We start from the raw sequence: 20,000 nt of genomic DNA on the forward strand, positions 1-20,000 counted from the left end.
ATATGCCATGTCGGTAGTTTGTGCTACGTTGCTCAGCTTTTATCAATTTAAGGCGGGCATACACTGTGCGATATTGTCAATCGTTAAGCTCCTGCTCACACTGCACGAGGGAATTTTACGATTTAGAAGTTCATATATCACGACTCATGTCCATGGCCGTAACTACCATTGCACACACAGAGGTCATGTCCTCTGTATTTTTTTCAGTAATGTTAAATGTGTTAATGATTAAAATAAATATATGATCAACAATGATTAATTCAGTCCGTATATGCCACCTCCATTTATCTTCAAGACAGTGATTAATGAAAACAAACGTAAGAGTCTGACTGAAGTGTTTAAAGCATTCTACAAACTGTAAATGTACAGCACGCGGTATTTGACCTCAGTATTTTAACATGTCTGGTTACGGCCCTGCTCACGTCCTCACACTATACGAGCCGACGGTAGGATGCGAGCAGAATGGTCCAACTGTGCGACACAACAGGCATGTTTCCCGGGTCTGCAGAGGAGGGAACATGTGCACCTGAGATGGAGATGAGGACGTGCTCAAGATTAATTTGTGCATGTGTAGTGTCAAATCGGGTCATAGTACTGCTTTAACTGTGCGATTTACTCGGGAGGGGACGACCAGGATTTCAAATAGTTTCGATTTTCTTGCAACCCTACGATTGCACGATTGTGAGGTGAAATCGCTTGTTGTAACCCCATGTAGGCAGCCGTGAGCAGTCGTGGCCTAGTGATTAGAGAGTTGGTCTTTCAATCTAGGGGTTGAAGGTTCGAATCCCCCCTGTCCTCTCCCTACATCTCCATCCATGACTGAAGTGCCCTTGAGCAAGGCACCTAACCCCACATTGCTCCAGGGACTGTAACCAATACCCTGAAAAAAATGTAAGTAGCTTTGAATTAATGAAAGCGTCAGCCAAATGCAATGCAATGTAATGTAATGTAATGTACACTACACGATGCGAGACTCACAATTGACCTCCGATTGAGCAAGACATCGGCCCGATTCCCAAAAAGTCGTGCAAGTGCCAAATCGGGGCAAAAGTCGCACAGTGTAAGTCCGGCTTTAGGGAGAGTGCATGCAGTTAGCTCATGTTCCCCACACGACCACATCACAAGAAACTTCATGTCACCCCCACCCGGAATAGCGGAATGCCGGATGTCGGAATAGCACGTGGTCCCCAGTTCCTCACCTGTGAACCATCACCAAAGTGAAAGGCTTATCTGATCATTCCTTATGGTGACTTAATTTGACACTTCTGCGCAGCCACACAATGCATGTTTGGAGGAGAGGGAGATCGCTACAGCTTAAATGAGAGAAATGATGCTGTTTCAATTTCGTAAGGCAAATGAAGACGGAAAAAAACGTGTTTTAGTTCTTTAATTTTCTCAAAGAGTTCAAATAAGCGAATCCACTGCCTGAAAGAACAATGCCTCGCAGACAAACATTTCCGTTCCCGTTTGCTGTGGTCTCCATTTCTAGTTGCTCCCCTGAACGAGCTGGGGTTGTAACAAGGCCAATAAAAAAAAAATCAATGTGAAGAAGGGGGAAATATCCCACCCCCCAAATTGGCCCCTGGATGCATGATGGTGGATAGCCTGGCAGACAGACAGACAGACAAACAGACAGACAAAAAACAGACAGACAGACAGACAGACAGACAGACAGACAGACAGACAGACAGACAGATAGACAGACAGACAGACAGGCAGATACAATAATTTTGCTGATTAATATCTTTTTTTTTTTTTTTACTTTCCCCACAGTCCTATTTCACATCCCCGGCATCTTGGGCCTGTTGACCCTGTCAGTCCCCGAGCGTGTGACTGCCCTGGAGGGCTCCTGCCTGCTGATTCCCTGCGCATTCAGCCAATCGCAGCCCCCCGTGCGAGTGGAGCTGCGCCTGCAGTACCGCTGGAGCACCCCCATGGGGGCGCTGTTCCCCACTGCGCCCCGCACCGCACTCAGGTGACAACAGTAGTCTAACTGTTATGGCAAAGCTTAGGTTTTTCTTATACTTCAGACATGTTAAATCTCATCTTTTACCTGACATGTCAGATAGAAGATAACAATTTTACATGTCTGAAATATTAGAAAAAAACGTTTTGATAAGGTACTAGACCCAGCCATGGTCCAGTCAGCTGGGCACTCAACTGCTGCACGGGCGTTCGATTACGGCCTGAGGCCGAACCTTCCCCGTCTCTCTCTCCTTGCTCATGTCCTGTCCCTCTGTAACTTTCCTGTCACAATAGAGGCATAACAAATATCTTTAAATAAAAAATGATGTTGCACTCTAACTTCTACATTTGACCCCACCTCAGCAGCCAGGATGCCTCGCGCGTCCACAAGGACTTCCAGGGCCGCGTGGCCCTTTCAGGGGACACGGCGACGGGGGACTGCTCCATGGCGGTGGCGGAGGTCAAGGCTAAGGATGCCACCAGCTACGCCATGGAGATCAGGAAACTGGGGGAGACACAGTGGAGCAGGGCGGGCTTTCGGATAGACGTCGCCCGTAAGCATTCATTTTGTTTTTTATTTTTGAAGATTCATCAGAGACAGATGAATTTTATTAAACAAATAATCGTTTGGTTATTTTTTATTATGACATTGATACAGTAGGCTATTGCTAACATTGTCTATGTGGAAAGTGTTGAACTGAAAAGATTTCCTTCACCTTTATTCAATTTAATTGAAGCTTCTATTTCTTCTATATACTATATTCAGTAATATTCTGAAGTAAAGGGGATTCGTGGAATTGATGAATTTGGTCAATGAATCAAACCAAAGCTTTACTGAACTCACCTCTCTCTTTCTCTCTTCCTCACCTCTTCTCCCTGTGTGTCATCATCTAACACACACACACACACACACACACACACGCACACACACACACACACACACACACACACACACACACACACACACACGCACACACGCACACACACAGGTGCCTTAGACGCGCCAACCCTAACAGACCCAGGCTCCGTCGTCGACGGGCAGCAGGTGGTCCTGAACTGTAGCGTTGCGTTCCCTTGCCCGGCCCGCCCCCCTACGCTACGCTGGAGGTGGCTGAGGGGACGGCCAGACAACAGCAGCGTGTTCGGCCAGCCCACGGTGCTCCTGGAGCGGGGCAGCAGCGCCCTCCTCTGGGCCTCTCTCTCCTTCACCGCCTCCTACCACCTCAAGCCCCGCATACGCTGCGAGGTGGAGTACGCGGCCGGGGCGCCCCCAGTGCTGGCTTTCAGGGACGTGCATGTGAAATGTAAGACATAGCTGACGCAGAAAGGCAGGTTAGGTTAGGTTAGGTTTTTTATTAGTCCACACCAGGGACAAATTTGTCTCGGAGACAGGGAGATTGTAGCACTACAAAAAGACATAAAAGGAGAACACCAACAAAAACAAAGCAGATAAAAATACTGGGAAATAAGAAGACAGACAGGCAGGCAAACAGGCTGACAAACAGATAAACAGGTAGGCAGCAGGGAGGCAGACAAATACAGACAGACAGGCAGGCAGGCAGGCTGACTGGCAGACAGACAGGCAGGCAGACAGACAGACAGGCAGGCAGGCAGGCAACCAGGCAGCCAGAGACTGGAATTGAGTGAGTCAGATTTAACCTTATCATATGACATGATACCAACATTTTGCAACATGCGCATGTATTCTTTGATGAACATATTGCTTTTAACTCTAGGACATTTTCAAAATTCATCATTCCGTCATGCATTCTTTGTTTCATATTGGTCTAAACTCTAGGAAAAGAATAGAACATTCCCCAAACATGATGATGAATGCAATGGTTTTTGTTGCTACTGCTGATCTTATTTTTCTAAATTAAAAAAGAAAATACTACGGAGAACAGTCTTCATCCCTAACTAACGTCGCCCAATCTCTTCCCAGTCCCTCCCAAGGATGTGCACATCCGACTCCACACCCTAGCAGTGAGGGAGGGGGGCAGTGCCCTGCTGGAATGTTCCTGTAAAGCTGACCCCCCCGTGGATGAGTACGTCTGGGCGTACACACACTCGCAGCGGGGCCGCACGCACACCTCCCCCCTGCACGCGCTCACCATCCGCGTGGACAACGTGACCCGACACACGCGCGTCAGGTGCACCGCCAGGAACCGCCTCGGCTGGACCCCCTCCTCCTTCACGGCTCTCAACGTGGAATGTGAGTGTGGGCATACATATGGTGCTTTTGAAAATGTAATATGAAACACTTAAAGGGGCACAAGGTAGAATGACGCTGTTTGGGCGGTGCACGTGGCATGTCTGTCTCAAAATCTACACAGTAGTGAAAAAATGCTGTTTAAATAAACTCGCTGTGAGAAAGTTTTCAGTTGATACAAATCTGAATACAGTATGCAAAGCAATTTTTCGAATGAAAAGACGCTGTCAAAAGTTGTATTGGGGGTTTTCTGACAGTGGACCGTCAAAGTGGTCCCGACCGAGAGGCATCGATCACTTACTAATGACTCACATAAGCATCAGCTTCCCTTTCACTTCCTCCTGTAACCCCCCAGGGCAAACCACAGTTGCCTGATTATCATCATGACTTTCAAATGTCTTCGAGACTTGGTCTGACCAAAATCATAACAACTAACATTAGCCCCATACGACTTTGATGCTGTCGATCAACATTGACAAAGGGTGTGAGCGAGAACTTGTTGTCACGATGTGGGTGTTATTAAATACAACGCATTTACAGTCGGCCACAAATATGAACGAGACTATGAGCTCGCACCGGTTTGCTCTACTAACACACCACGTGTGAGGAGTGGGGGGACAGGCAGTGAGAAGGAGCTGAAGTGGGGACCTGCGCAAACTTGTGTATCGGTGTGAGACAAGACCCATATACACACACGTGAGTGAGTTGTTGACCAACCAGTTCATGGGCGCGTGACCTCGGAGGCAGTCCGCAGACGAGCGTTGAAGGGGATAAGCAACTGCAGAGGTTGCAAGATCTGACTGCAGTCGCATGCATCCCACGATAGTTTGACACCATGTGACGCAACATCGACGAAATTTCGAAGTTTGACGGGAAATCTAACCGTCATGCAGCATTTTCATCCAGGGTGCATTGCTGTCTACATGCGCATGTATGCATTGACGACATCTCGATCGCACCTATTCTTAAACCGCATGGTTGCCCCACCTACCTTGGTTTGCTACTGGTCGAGGGTAGAACAGGCTGAGCCAAAGTTTAAACCAAACATTTCTTAGTCCCCAATAGAACGTCTCTGCTTAAACAACGTCACTGCTTTGAACACGCCTCTACCTAGAACGGTTGAAAATGCTCAAAGTTGATTAGTTCCCCACAAAGATGGTGGAGTTCCCTTTGTAGCGAGATCCAGATTTTACCTGAACGAGCTCCTGGCCTTAGTGAGTGTAGCTGAGCCGAAGGCGTTGCGTCACCACTAGGGCGGAGCCTGGGTAAAACCACACAGTCTCTGTCATATCCCACTGTTATCTCTGACACCAATGTGTTCTCTCCCCTGTTCCCTTCCCCCTGCAACCCCCAAGATAAGCCACACATCCTGAGCAAGTCCTCCTGGTGCGAGTGGGACGGCGCCGCGGTGCGCTGCAGGTGTATGGTGGACTCCAGCCCGCGGGCCGCTATCACCTGGAGCGTGAACGGCAGCCTCCCGCCGCCCGGCTACAACACTTCCCTCTGGGTGCACGCCAACGGCACGGTGACGGCCCGGCTGGCGGGGGAGACAGACGTCCCTCCGGAGGTGGTGTGCTATGCCAATAACGCCCACGGCAACGACTCGCATCCTCTGATGCAGGACAAGCATGGTGAGACAGAGAGAGAGAGAGAGAGAGAGAGAGAGAGAGAGAGAGACTGAGAGAGAGTGTGAGAGTGAGTGTGATTGTGTGTGTGTGTGTGTGTGTGATGCGTGTGCGTGTGATTGTGAGTGTGAGTGTGTGTGTGTGTGTTGGACTGTGGATTCGTCAATGCTAATGTTTGTTTCTTGACTTGAAATACCAAATCTTCAAATTGATCTTCAATTCTTCAGGATGTGCGTGGGAGTGAACATGTAAGAACCTGAGATGAAAGCCGAAAGTGAAAGCCCATTGGGAAACTCCAACTCCCATTGTCATTGTGACACAGCACTCCACAGCACACAAGTGAACACTGCACACTGCACACAACGAAATTGCATTTATGCCTCACCCGTGCAAGGGGGCAGCCCTCAGTGGCGCCCCATGGGGAGCAGTGCGGTGGGACGATACCATGCTCAGGGTACCTCAGTCATGGAGGAGGATGGGGGAGAGCACTGGTTGATTACTCCCCCCACCAACCTGGCGGGTCGGGAGTCGAACCGGCAACCTCTGGGATGCAAGTCTGACCCATGCCTGCCCATAGATACATGTAATTCTGAATCTAGGCAAAGAGGAGAGTCACCGGAGCATTTTCAGATGTGGATATTTTACTCTTTTATTGGACAAGTACCAAGAAGTTTAACCATTGTCAAAATGTTGAAACATATAAACTTCAAAACGTTAGTCTTGTGACTTGCCCAATAAAACAGTAAAATACTGTATCTAGAGCAGTGTTTCTCAAACTTTTTCAGACCGAGGACCACTTTGTTCCCCCCAAAAATGTTCAGGGACCACCTGTCAACGAAATTGACATTTGACGGGTGCTAATTTGACACTGCTAATTTCGATGCAGATCATTATTGCAAGCCTGTATTATTGTGGTGAAAATATGACTTCAGCTACGTTAAGGTCTGTAATACTGTTACAAATATAGTCTACTGCTAGCTTGTCTTGGAAAAGTAGAAATCCCCTCGCGGACCATCTGAGCTCTGTCGCGGACCACCAGTGGTCCCCGGACCACACTTTGAGAATCACTGATCTAGAGCATACCTGTCAACCATCCCTAATGTCCCGGGGAACTCCCTAAATTTTGACTAATTTCCCGGAAATATCCCGGATTTTTCACATTATCAAAAAAACACCGTCGGTCCAGTAATTATACCATCGCCCTGTCCGACGAGCATACCTGTCAACTTTGAGCTCCCAAAATCCGGGAAAATTCCCATATTTTAAGCCAAAATCCGGGAAATTTTCTAAAGGCCAAATTTTGACAGTCAACAGGATGACAGAGACAGATCGGACGGTGCTCTCTACTCTGCTTTTCACAACAGCGCGCATGCAAAGACAGATCCTGTCTAAAATCCCTCAGCACACGTTTTACAACGTGGAGAAACAATGCAATGAAAACAAAACAATGAAATGAGCGCAATGAGTTTTTTCTTGTTGTTTTGTCGCACAAGTTGTCTGTTTTGCACGAACAGACAACTTGTGCAACAAAACAACAAGAAGAAACTCATTGCGCTCATTTCATTGTTTTGTTTCATTGCATTGTTTCTCCACGCTGTAACACGTGTGCTGAGGGATTTTAGACAGGACTGTCTTTGCACGCGCGCTGTTGTGAAAAACCGAGTAAAACGCACCGTCTCTATCCCGTTGACTGTCAGAATTTGGCCTTTAGAAAATTTCCCGGATTTTGGCTTATAATATGGGAATTTTCCCGGATTTTGGGAGCTCAAAGTTGACAGGTATGATCTAGAGGTACCTGAAGATGCTCCTCGGAGGATATCTTTCTTTTCTACATAACTCTGAATGTTTCAAAAGAAAGGAGTTTGCTTTTGCACATTTGTTCAGAGCGAACAGTGCATTGAGCAAGTGAAAAGTCAAACAAGTCAAAACAAGTGTGCGGTAAACTTTTTTCTTTTGGCATATTGAATACAGTACTCCTGCGTGTACCAGCTGTTACCTAGAAGCTGTTCATCAATCTTTGAACTTTTGCACAACTCTGAATGTCCTAATGTTACTTGTGGCAGGTTCTGTGCTGTGGATGACGGTGGCAGCTCTGTGCGTGGCGGTCTGCCTCCTGTTCATACTCACCGCTGGGCTCCTATTCTGCTACTGCTGCAGGCAGGCAGGCCGGTAGGGTACACGATTAACATTACCCAACACCACAACACAGACAGGCAGGACTGTAGTGTAGCACACGATTAACATTACCCAACGCCACCACAGACAGGCAGGCCGGTAGTGTAGCACACAATTAACATTACCCGACGCCACCACATACAGGCAGGCCGGTAGTGTAGCACACAAGTAACATTACCCAACACCACAACACAGACAGGCAGGACTGTAGTGTAGCACACGATTAACATTACCCAACGCCACCACAGACAGGCAGGACTGTAGTGTAGCACACGATTAACATTACCCAACACCACAACACAGACAGGCAGGACGGTAGTGTAGCACACAAGTAACATTACCCAACGCCACCACATGCAGGCAGGCCGGTAGTGTAGCACACAAGTAACATTACCCAACGCCACCACATGCAGGCAGGCCGGTAGTGTAGCACACAATTAACATTACCCAACGCCACAACACAGACAGGCAGGACGGTAGGGTAGCACACAAGTAACATTACCCAACACCACAACACAGACAGGCAGGACGGTAGGGTAGCACACAAGTAACATTACCCAACACCACAACACAGACAGGGTCTTAACTACACCTCCTCTCTTCTGCTGTTCTCTTCTCTTCTCTTCTCTTCTCTTCTCTTCTCTTCTGCTCTGCTCTTCTCTTCTCTTCTCTTCTCTTCTCTTCTCTTCTCTTCTCTTCTTCCCTGTTCTCTTCTGCTCTCTTCTCTTATCTTTTCTCTATTATCGATATCTTCTCTCTGTCTCCTTTCCTTTTGTCTCATCTCGTCTCGTCTCTTCTCTCAGGTTCTCTCTTTTCTTATTTTCTATTTCATCCACTTCCCCTTTCCATTCCTGCCATGAGGGCAAGATTAACCTCTGATACAAATCAGACACCAAACACCAAAACCTTCTTCAGTTTCTCTTCTTATTGTCACTTATTTTTTCAAATTCACGCCCCCCGCCCCCCCCTTCATTTTTTCTCTTTCCTTCCCGCCCCCTCCCTTCAGAAGTAAGATTGACTTCAGTACAAATCACTGATTTCAGACCAATATCTTTTACAGTAGCCTCTTAGTGCAGATGGGGTCGCCGGCAGGCCTACTCACTCACTCTTGGCTGATAATACTCAACTACATCATGTTGCATAACAACATTGCAATGGCATTACAGAGAGCCTCAAGTTACAAATTAAGCCATAGCCATTACAATTTCGGTGACATTAATGTCATAACATACAGTAGGCTCTGCACTAAGGGGTTAAATTTACCAGATGCTTTTATCCAAAGCGACTTATGAGAACATACAAAAGGACATACAGTAGAAAAGCACATACATACTTCTTTATGCATAATGTGTGCTCATATCCAGCTGTTACTGATTTGTATTTGCCGGCATATCTTCCCAGGAGAAGGACGGTGATAAACCACCACTCGCAGACAGTGTATCCAGGAGACATGGCTATCTACCAGGAGCATACGCCACTTTATATCAACTGCACCGAGGTCACACACATTTACACCAATGGCAGCTACCAGCTCGTCTATCAGAACTGCACCCCGCGGTTTGTGCGCACAAAACAGGTGGGTGCTGCAGCTCCACAGCCCTTACAATGTGTATTGTAGATTAATATCAGAAGAGTTCAGATGCAAAACCCCCTAACTCCATTTCTGAAGACCTGCACTTCTATATTTTTAGAGAACCCCGTTGCTGGTTTGGTTTACATTCATGTACTTGATAATACATGTAAATAGTTATATTACATAAATTAAATAATAAAAAATGCAATTTTGATAGCTTTGTATTAAATAAAAATTAATTAAGATTATTTTCTGAAAAGGCACTTAGGGGTTTTTGCATCTGAACTCTAATGAAAAAAAACAAAATCAAATGCTGAAAAGGTGTTGGATTTACATTTCTTTTTTATCGTTGAAGTTCTGAAGGGTTCACCCACCTCTACCGTATTCGCCAATGTGCTACAAAATGAATTTTTCGTCAATATGATTTCCCTTTGATGTCTAATTATTACATAATGCCTGTTTGTCCTACAGACACATAAAAGACAGAGACGACCAGGGAGGCGAGAGCGGGCAACGAGAGAAGCAGAAAGGCCGAGACAGAGAGAGAGACCGAGAGAGAGACCTCGTCCAGCAGCCACCACTGCTGAGTTGGAGACAGCCATCTACCTGGAGGTCATCTGAAGTCATACGCTAGAGGTCATTCATCTGAAGGTCATTCATCTAACGGGCATCTAAGGTCTTCCTTACTTACCTGGGGTGCGTTTATCGACAATATCGTTGCTAACTAAGTGAGCAACTCACTTGGTTGCAATGCAATTTCTCATTGGAAGCCTAGTAAGTTGCTAACTGATTAGCAATGATGCTTTCGAGAAACCAACATTGTCCAAAATGACATTTAGATACTCGTCTGTCACCTGTCGAAGAACAGGCACAACGCACAAGACACAACACTTGTGTAAAGACGTTGAAGAATTATGCAGTCAAAATCGGAAGTTCATTTGTGGCATCAGACATTGGACACACTCGTTTTACCACAGGAGTCTCCTGTTTGCCCTGTTGGACAGTTTTTTGCAAATTGTCCTGTGGTATGCATGCATTTGTACTTTACAAATAGTAGTTTATTGCATTAAAAAAAAAACTTTCACTACACTTCTGTGCGTGATTAAAGGTTGTTTGAATGTTCTTACTGCAGAGACCTCTTCACCATTACATTAACTCATTGGCTGCCTTGGGCGGCTGCTGACGTCATTTCGAATAGTGACGTCCCCTGCCTTTGGCGGCGGCCGCCGACAATTGTGTTTTTTTACAGCCACGCCTTGAGGACGGTCTGTCCTATATTGCAGGGCTCTCAAGTCACACTCTTTGAGAGTGTGACGCACGCATCTGAGCGAGTTCACACTCTCACACGCTACACATGGTATTTCACACGCTGAAGTTTTGATAACTTATCCAATCGGCGAACATTAATCCATCCAACCTATCCACAGGCGTAGTAGAAATTGGTAACAGCGCTTCTGTGCTCAGACTAGTTACCACGCTATTCAGCCAATCAGAAAATAGATTGTTCGGTTGTCGGGTGGATCAGAGTTTCATCCAATAGCGTGCAGTGCGTGTTCAGAGAGAACTGTAAAATTTACGAATCGCAAGTAGGTGAACTGGAGACGCAGGAGCCAGGACCATCATGTGATAACTTTATACAGGTGAAAATATGAGTCTTGTATTAGTTAGGCTACTGTTTTTACTCTTTATACCAATATTTCCAGCCCATGTAGCCAGGGACGTTACAAGAGAGCAAAATGGTTAACAACGCTAGCTAGGCTATAACCCCAGCTGATTGTTTCTCTGATGATCATCCCTCCCAAACATGATTGAAACTGCGTGCTTTGTTTATTATAAAATTCGTTATCCGTAGTGGTGTTTACAGGCAAGCTTCTCAGAATGTGACATACAGGCTAATAATAGCAATAATTCAATTTGTCAATGAGAAACAGAATTATTGACACCTCGTAGCAATTAAGATATGGAGAAATGACGTGCCACGCCACCAACCAGTCGAGTTGTGCTGAGGACGATCAACGTTCAGTGTATCCAATGGAAAGGGTTCTAGTCGCTTAGGTGCCGTGATGTCACATTTAGGATATGTTTCTCTTATCGCATTTGATTTCAGAATGTCAGGGAATAAACCGTGGACATGGAGACAGAAGAGGAGACAGAGTGGGAGGAGGGCAAATAGTAGACAGACTGGAGAGAATGGATGAATGCAGGTATGGTAGAAGAGAGGGCAAGTAGGATAAAGAAGTCAGGGGCAACCAATAGTGCTGGAGATATCATGGTACTGAATGAAAAAGGGCATTATTTGGGTCTGGCGTCTAAAAAAAGTGATTGGACTTTAATTTAATTTGAGCTGTTAAAGGGACTCTGTGCAGGAAATGGTCAAAAAGGGTACTGCAACTATGCTGCGAATTGAAAATGGGCTGCCTATTGCCAAATTTGATCTTTTCATGAAAGTTTCCATAGTAATAAACTTATATTTTCTAGTATTAAGTATTCTAGTACTAAAGGTAACATTAATGAATGGGAAGCATGACTTCTGGAAATAAACAACTAACTAGAATGGGCACTCGGTAGAGTGCAAACCTTCGCCTACGCCACTTATTTTTTTCTGGCCATCTTCAGAGTGTGGGGCATAACATTCTCCAAATTTTGGTGTTAGTTTCATTTAAATCGGACCGGAATATCGTAATATTACGTTTTTGACGTCTTACGTCTTGACCTCTTATTCAATTCAGCATGCACACGTTGTTCTGGCATATGGTGCTTGGCAAAGAAAAACGTTTTTGACCTTTTTGTGACCTTGACCTTGACCTTTGACCCAATCACTCCCAAAAAGTAATCGGTTGTTCCTTGGGTCATGACCAATCATCCCACTAAATGTCATAAAAATCGGCTCAATTTACGTTTTGACCTTTTCGTGACCTTGACCTTTGACCCAATCACTCCCAAAAAGTAATTGATTGTTCCCTGGGTCATGACCAATCATCCCACTAAATTTCATAAAAATCGGCTCAATTTACGTTTTTGACCTTTTCGTGACCTTGGCCTGGACCTTTGACCTTTGACCCAATCACTCCCAAAAACGAATCGATTGTTCCTTGGGTCATGGCCAATCATCCCACTAAATTTCATAAAAATCGGCTCAGTTCTTTCTGAGTTTGACCTTTTTGTGACCTTGACCTTGACCTTTGACCCAATCACTCCCAAAAAGTAATCGATTGTTCCTTGGGTCATGACCAATCATCCCACTAAATTTCATAAAAATCGGCTCAGTTCTGACTGAGTTATACGAAGTACAAACAAACATTTTGACCTTGACCTTTGACCCAATCACTCCCAAAAACTAATCGATTGTTCCTTGGGTCATGACCAATCATCCCACCAAATTTCATAAAAATCGGCTCAGTTCTGACTGAGTTATACGAAGTACATACAAACAAACAAACATATTCACAAATAAATAAATAAATAAAATAAATACACAGCGGTCAAAACATAACCTTCGCCCGACTTTGTCTCGGCGAAGGTAAAAATCGCACACAGTGTCCCTTTAATGTCAATGCACAACAAAGAACAGATACAGACTGTAGACTGTAGCCTACCTCATTGATCTACATTTGAAAGGTCCATTTGGGCAAAACTATAATCAGGCCCAAGTGCTAATGATTGTTAATAATTAGGGTTAGGGTCAGGGTTAGGCTCGAGTCGTAGGAGCAGGCTATGGGGAGAGATGCCATCCCCCTCAATGAAAGTGGTAAAAAATCACCTCCCTCTAAAATAGGCATCCCTTCTTCACATATTGTGTTAAAATTGCACTTTTAAGAACTATTTTCAAGCACTGGTTAGGGCTAAGCATATTGAATAAATAATGTTTTTGGTCTAATCAAACTTTTTTAACCATTTATTTTTAATTATTATCATTATTTTTTTTAATCTCACTCCAAACAATCTTCAAAACTTGAGAGTGCTGTATATTGTTTTGACATTTCAGAGCTCTACGCATGTTCTAACTGTTCCTGTAGGTGGCAGAAGTGTCCTTAGGAACAGTCAGGGCAGGGCATTAGCTCAGAGCAAGAGGAAATGTCAAGACAAAAACATCCCCTTTTACTGTAATAATCTCAAAAGTAGCATAGCAAAATCATCTTTGAAAGTAAAGCACCTGTGACAGTAGTCTAATGTCTTGCCCTCTGATTTTAATACAGGTAGGCTACTGATTTTAGTGTCAGAGCCTGACAAAACTTCCTCTCATAAACAAATACAATCCCCTTTTGCTAACTATCTAGTAGACTAGGCATTGTAGCTAGCTTGCCCAAAATACACCATATTCAACCAGAGATGATCTGTGTGGCAACCGTTTCATTTTGGATATGTGATCAGCCTACACAATATATGGATGATGCATACAAAAGATCATCTAACAGGAAAATGCACTAGTATGGGGACCGGTGGTGATGTGTAGTCATTTCAGTTGGGGATGCTTGGCTATAAATTTTGCTATGCTAGTTACCTAGCTCAAAATCGCTAACAACTAACAACTTAGCCTAAATAATGGAGCCTTGGTAAGTCAACTATTTTAACTCATTCTACAGTTACTTTTTAGATCTGTGTAGTATGATCAGCTTACTGTATCATCAAAAAAGACAGGGGTTTGCAGATTCTTGGAACAGAGTAGCCTTGCCTCGTGTCTGGTCAGAATAAGATGCATTCAGCTCACATGAGAAAGCATTGCACTTAGCCTCAGCCCAGCTAGTCTTCACCACTCCAATCGGCTTTTGAAATGTTGGATATGTGATCAGTACTTTATCAGAAGAAAATTCATCAAACTGTATGTGACAAGATCACTATAGCAGAAACATGATGAAAGCAATCATGAATCTGTAAATTGTCCGCTCTGCCACAGAAGCTGCAGTAGGCCTAAGCTGGGCTGCCTGCCTCCCCTTCACACACACACACGGTACTGGAGGACATGTAAACCGTCTGTGATTCGTTTCCCAACGAGAAGAGAGCGCTAAGTAAACAGAGGGACGATGAGACAGTATTTCTGTGAGTTTACGGAGTTACGTGTACGCCTACCTGCTGTCAAGATCCATCGTGTGCACCAGCAACAAACCAAAACACCCTTGTTTTCGAGCCCACCCCCGTTATTTCAGTACGTTATTACAGGGCTCTCAAGTTTTGAAGTTTGGTTGAAGTGAGATTGTCTTTGGTTGGGGGGGGGTGTTACATCGACCCATCGACCGTCTAGGTCAGTGGTTCTCAAAGTGGGCTGCGAGGGATGCCAGGGGGGCCGCGGGCAGGCAGAAAACATATGTCCTGGCGAAATAAAATGAATTACTTAATCAATTGAATAAATTAAGAAGACAAAAAATCAGCTCATGTCAGGGGGGCCTTGGCTAAATGGGGGACTTGTCATGGTAAAGATTGGGAATCCCTGCTCTAGGTTTCCCCTCACAGCTAGGCTTAAGATCAAATGGCCTAATCAGTAGGTTAGCCTATTTATTTAATGTATATGTATTTCTACTTTATTTATTATTGAACTATCATGAATGGGTTCTACTTATAGTTTTGCCTAAATGGGCCTTTCAAATGTCAATCAAGTTTTTTTTATAAATGATAAAATGGGCTATCGGCTTTTTGCTCCTTAAATGCATCAATTTGTCTTTCCAAGTAAGTCCAATCACTTCAAAAAATGTAGGTGTTGCCAGCCCCAGATCAGGCCCTTTTTATTCACTACCCTCTCCAGCACTGTTGACCCGGTGTATTTACTTGCCCTCTCCTCTGCCACCCCCTGTGTTCACCTCGAGTCCAATAAGTGTCTCCTCTTTGGCCACCTGCACCTGTCTCCACGCTCACCATTTCTTCCCTGAGATATTTAAAATGCAAATCATTATTAGGCTATTCTAAAACGTGACATTACAGCTCCATTAGCACTGCTTCATTAGCACTGAATGAACGAAATCGTCCTCAGAACAAGCCGTTGTTGGCATGGCACGTCCTTTCTCCATATCGATGGCGAGTCGCAACCTGTCAATCATCTGATGGTTTCATCTCATAGAAAAAATAAATTATTAGGCTGTATGCCCGATTTTGACGCTCAAGCAGAACCTCGCCTGTAAATACAGACTACCAGGCTACAAATAATGCATCTTATAGAATGATAAGTTGGCTGGCTAAATCATGTAATTGATAGCAATCACGTTTCCGTGTCCACTTGGGCAAAATGCAGAGAAAGTGTTGCAGACCTTGCCTATATAAGACCGCAGATGGACAGTGCGAGAACCCACTGACACCTGTTAAGGCAACAATCCTGTAGGCTATCATTAGAGATGTAGGACTTCAGGAAATGTCAGATTATAGGTAGGAAAAGAACTTCCGAAAAACATGCAGTGGTAGGCCTACAGTTGCCAGCTCGCTATTAACCAGTTGGTTCTCTCTGCCAACTAGGCCTACATGGTTGGGGGCAGAAAGATTCAAGATTCAAGATTCAAGATTTTTATTTGTCACGTGCTTCCTTGTGCAAGCACAATTGGCAGTGAAATGGGGATTGCAACTGCTCTGTGCTGTGTTGGATGGTAAAAAAAATAAAAAAATAAATAAATACAATAAAATAAAAAATAATTAAAAATAGTTATTGTCTTAATTCAAAAAGCGGATGGTTTGAGGAAAAAAACTCTTACGCAGTCTCTCTGTTCTAGGCCTACATCTTATGGAACGTAGTCGTTTCCCTGAAGGCAGCCTTTCGAACATGGAGTGACTAGGATGGAATGTGTCTTTCATAATCCTTTGTGCTCGTGTCTTTGCCCTTCTTGCATATATATCTTGCAGCCCTGGAAGGATGGCGCCAGTGATTTTTTTCTGCAGCATACACTACTCTGTGCAGGGCTATCTTATCCTGAGCTGTGCAGTTGCCATACCACGTTGTAATGCTTCCTAGTAATTACTGACTCAATTGTGGCAGAATAGAAGATTGTGGCAGAAAGATATTGCTCTTAGGAAAAAAATAGTAGCCTAACTAAAGGACTTAGTAATTAGGCTACCACCTAAATTGAGTTATCACCTGATGCTCCTGGCTCCCGCGTCTCCTCGCCTGCCTGCTATAATTCGGAAACTCCAGCTCACTTTGAACACGCAGCCTACTGACGTAGCCTATCGGTGCGCACGCTTTTAGGTGGAACTCTAGATGGACCTCTAGGCTAAATCTGCCGGACAACAGAAAAATCTATTTTCTGATTGGCTGAATAGCGTTGTAATTAAGCCTAGATAACTGAGCACAGAAGCGCTGTAACCAAATAGCGGACGCATCTGTGGATAGGTTGGATGAATTCACGTGCTTTTTGGCGAACTCCACTTATTTTCAACAGATGATTATGAAAGAACGGAAAGGGGTAGAGAGACGCCGTTTTATTCTGAGGACAGATGAGATTCTATCTGTGTTTTGATAGGTAGGCTATGGTGTTGACATATGCACAGAACTCAATTTTCTGTGAGCCTCCATAAAACACCCAAAATGCTGAAAAATCTCTGGCACTCTGGGTTAGGCCTACTCTTTTATGAAAATGACTGGCAGCCAATGAGTTAACTTAGAATTGCTTATGACGTTAAATTAGCCTATACAATGCACTTCATTTTACACTTCACTTTATGTAATAGCTTTTGAAGATATGACACCACAAAGAGGCTTACAGTCAAATTTGTTTATCTTGGTCTCATCAGACCACACGACATGGTTCCAGTGATTCACATCCTTGGTCTGTTTCATCTCTCTTGAGACCAAGATAAACAAATTTGCTTTAGATGATGTTATGCATGTGTGGTGGTAAACAAGTGCGTTAAAAAATGGTATCTGGCTAGTCAAGCATGGTAGTGGGACTGACATGGTTTGGGGATGTATGAATGGCGTCAACATTGGAAGTCTGAATTACACCAAAAGAAACATGCATGTCAGCATGCACTGTGACTTCTGAAGCAGATCATGATACTCTTCATAGGAGTTCATTCAAATCTCACACCCATCTAGTTTAGCCAGGTGCAGACTCAAAATGTCAAAGTTCAATGTAAAGAAAGGTTGAAACGCATACTGATGACCTCCCTTCTAATCCACGTTTCAGGCCAACACGGCCCCTTCTCAGATACTCTCAACAGGATTTTAGCCTGTGGTTTACTCACTTTTGTTACATGTTGTATTTTTGGTGAGTTAACAACAAATTTAAGTGGTTATATATGTTGTTTACAGGTTACTAATCATTGCATTGAAGTGAAATTCAAAAATGCAAAAATGTGAGGGGTGTAGGCTACTGAGTTATATGACATACAGTCTAAAAAAGAACATGATGGATATTCTAATAATTTGTAATAATTTAAATGACCCCACTGTCAGTCATCTATTATTTTTTTATTATTATTATTATCATTTTAATAAATTGTTCCATTTGAATGAAATTTCTTTGCACACATTGGAAGCAATGTGCATCACGTGGCATAGCTGGATAATGGTGTGCACTGGCCAAAGTGAAGGGGACCATAAATTATACTCAGGGCCGGATTAACGCACAGGCTAGATATGGCTGCAGCCTAGGGGCCCCCACCTGCCAGGGGGCCCCTGATTGGCCAGTGGTGAAAAAATGCATAATTTTGACCCAACGCAACATTGAAAAATGTATCTATTGTGTTCAGTACAGTTGCTAGACAAGTTGCCCTCAATTCCTAGCTCGTAATTATGACATTGTCCATGTAATTTTACTGCAAAATGTGCCTTTCAGGGGACCCCACAACAACCTGTAGCCTAGGGGCCCCAGGCAATGTTAATCCGGCCCTGATTATACTCTAGAAGAGATCTACAGAGACTACTGCAATACCAAGGCAGAAAAAAATCATGAAAAATGTTTTCATGTCAAATTTGTTTATTAAAGAAAGTACAGATTGATGTTGCAATTCATAACTCATAACACAGGCAAAGGCTATATGTTCCTCATTGAGCCTGTATATTTGTGACAATAAAAGCTGACCTCAATCAGATCCTAAATGAAAGAAAAAAAGTGCCCTATACAACTAACTGGCCAGCTCAGCTTTGCATCACTTTTATTTGGTGTAAAGACCTTGATGGATACAGTATGTTTATAGTCTAAATTGTTGTTGATCAATGTCAAATATTCACAATTTTACCGTTTTTAGTACTGTAGTGTTTATGTGTTAATTGAAAAAATGAATTAAAGAATTAAGCAACTATAAATTAATCCCTTCATAAAAAATATAAGCTCATAGCTATATAGTATACACAACAGTACCCATACCTGTAGGCTACTGCAGGTATTATGTAGTGGCAATAGTTTGGAAATCATGTTTATATATCTTACAGACACAAATGTTTGGTCAAAGAAATGAATTTTGAAAAAAGACTTGTTAAAACACGACTCATAGTAGTCCCTCCTCTGTAGTCCTTCTCATTGTGTAATTTCAGTATATATTGGAGGTATCAGCGGGTTTCTCATTGTGTCATTTCAGTATATATTGGAGGTTGATCAGCAGGTTTGTAAGGAGCTCCACTGGGTAGGCCAACTGGCACCTGGAGGAGAAACATATGAAAGGGGAAGGAGAAGATTGACACCCGTACATTCAGTGGTGTATTCTACGTAGAACGCAGGTATACACAGCATACCCACTTCAAAATGTCATTGGTTTCAGTATACCCACTTAAAATTGATTGATCCGTCATTTAGAATAGCACAAATATATACAGTATACCCACCACAAAAAAGTAGTCTACAGCACTGCATACATTGATCACAAGATAGGCATTTTACAATTTACTGTACACACTACAATACCTGAGAGGTGTTCATTGGAGCTGTATGTTGAGCCATTGTCATCGGGTTTGGAATGAAGTATGCCACCGGCTACAAAATCAGACCAGGGTTTTAAGTACTTGTTACTCAAGATTTAGTACTCAGTAACTTGTGTTGAGGATGAAATATGCTCCTGCTGCTATACTGTGTGACTGGGTCTGACAACTAATAATAAGCATTTACTCTAGTTTGCTGTGTGTTGGCAATTTGAAGCACCAGGAATAAAAATGATTAAAACGCCACTGTTACGCCCAAAATTTGCCTGCCTTCTCTTAAACCACACACGTTTGTGCGAACAATATATATTTAACTGAAGATTATGCTGCTTAAAAACATACACAATTCGATGACGTTGAAGTTATAGGCCTACATAACATGTTATAAGTGAGGAAGCTAAATACATTGTTCTGAGGGACCATGATTTTATTACTTGTTTATTATTTCATTTTATGAAATGAATTTGTTAAATGTTTTGGTAACACTTTACTTTAAGCCCATATCTATAACACATTATAAGCGCATTTATAACAAATTATAATGTGCATTATAATTACTTACAACGCGTTACGACTACATCCATGATGTTTCATGATGCTTTATGTTAACAGTCATGAATT

The 20,000-nt window shown here is 43.5% G+C and overlaps 2 protein-coding genes across 2 annotated transcripts in view; one reads left to right on the forward strand and one right to left on the reverse strand.

The window, feature by feature from the left end:
- Positions 1-10,622, forward strand: part of LOC134448339 (myelin-associated glycoprotein) — an 11,977-nt gene extending 1,355 nt beyond the window's left edge. Inside the window, exons 2-9 of the mRNA XM_063198018.1 lie at positions 1,774-1,975; positions 2,332-2,519; positions 2,955-3,269; positions 3,908-4,177; positions 5,530-5,805; positions 7,863-7,968; positions 9,376-9,550; positions 10,019-10,622. Of these exons, the coding sequence (XP_063054088.1) occupies positions 1,774-1,975; positions 2,332-2,519; positions 2,955-3,269; positions 3,908-4,177; positions 5,530-5,805; positions 7,863-7,968; positions 9,376-9,550; positions 10,019-10,168 (1,682 nt within the window). The 3' untranslated portion in view covers positions 10,169-10,622. The remainder of the gene's footprint in view (positions 1-1,773; positions 1,976-2,331; positions 2,520-2,954; positions 3,270-3,907; positions 4,178-5,529; positions 5,806-7,862; positions 7,969-9,375; positions 9,551-10,018) is intronic.
- An 8,315-nt stretch (positions 10,623-18,937) lies between these two features.
- Positions 18,938-20,000, reverse strand: part of LOC134448817 (uncharacterized) — an 82,491-nt gene continuing 81,428 nt past the window's right edge. Inside the window, exons 8-9 of the mRNA XM_063198476.1 lie at positions 19,366-19,434; positions 18,938-19,103 (exon numbers count right to left, since the gene is read on the reverse strand). Of these exons, the coding sequence (XP_063054546.1) occupies positions 19,026-19,103; positions 19,366-19,434 (147 nt within the window). The 3' untranslated portion in view covers positions 18,938-19,025. The remainder of the gene's footprint in view (positions 19,104-19,365; positions 19,435-20,000) is intronic.

The sequence above is a fragment of the Engraulis encrasicolus genome, chromosome 5 (assembly GCF_034702125.1).
Source record: "Engraulis encrasicolus isolate BLACKSEA-1 chromosome 5, IST_EnEncr_1.0, whole genome shotgun sequence".
Taxonomy (NCBI): domain Eukaryota; kingdom Metazoa; phylum Chordata; class Actinopteri; order Clupeiformes; family Engraulidae; genus Engraulis; species Engraulis encrasicolus.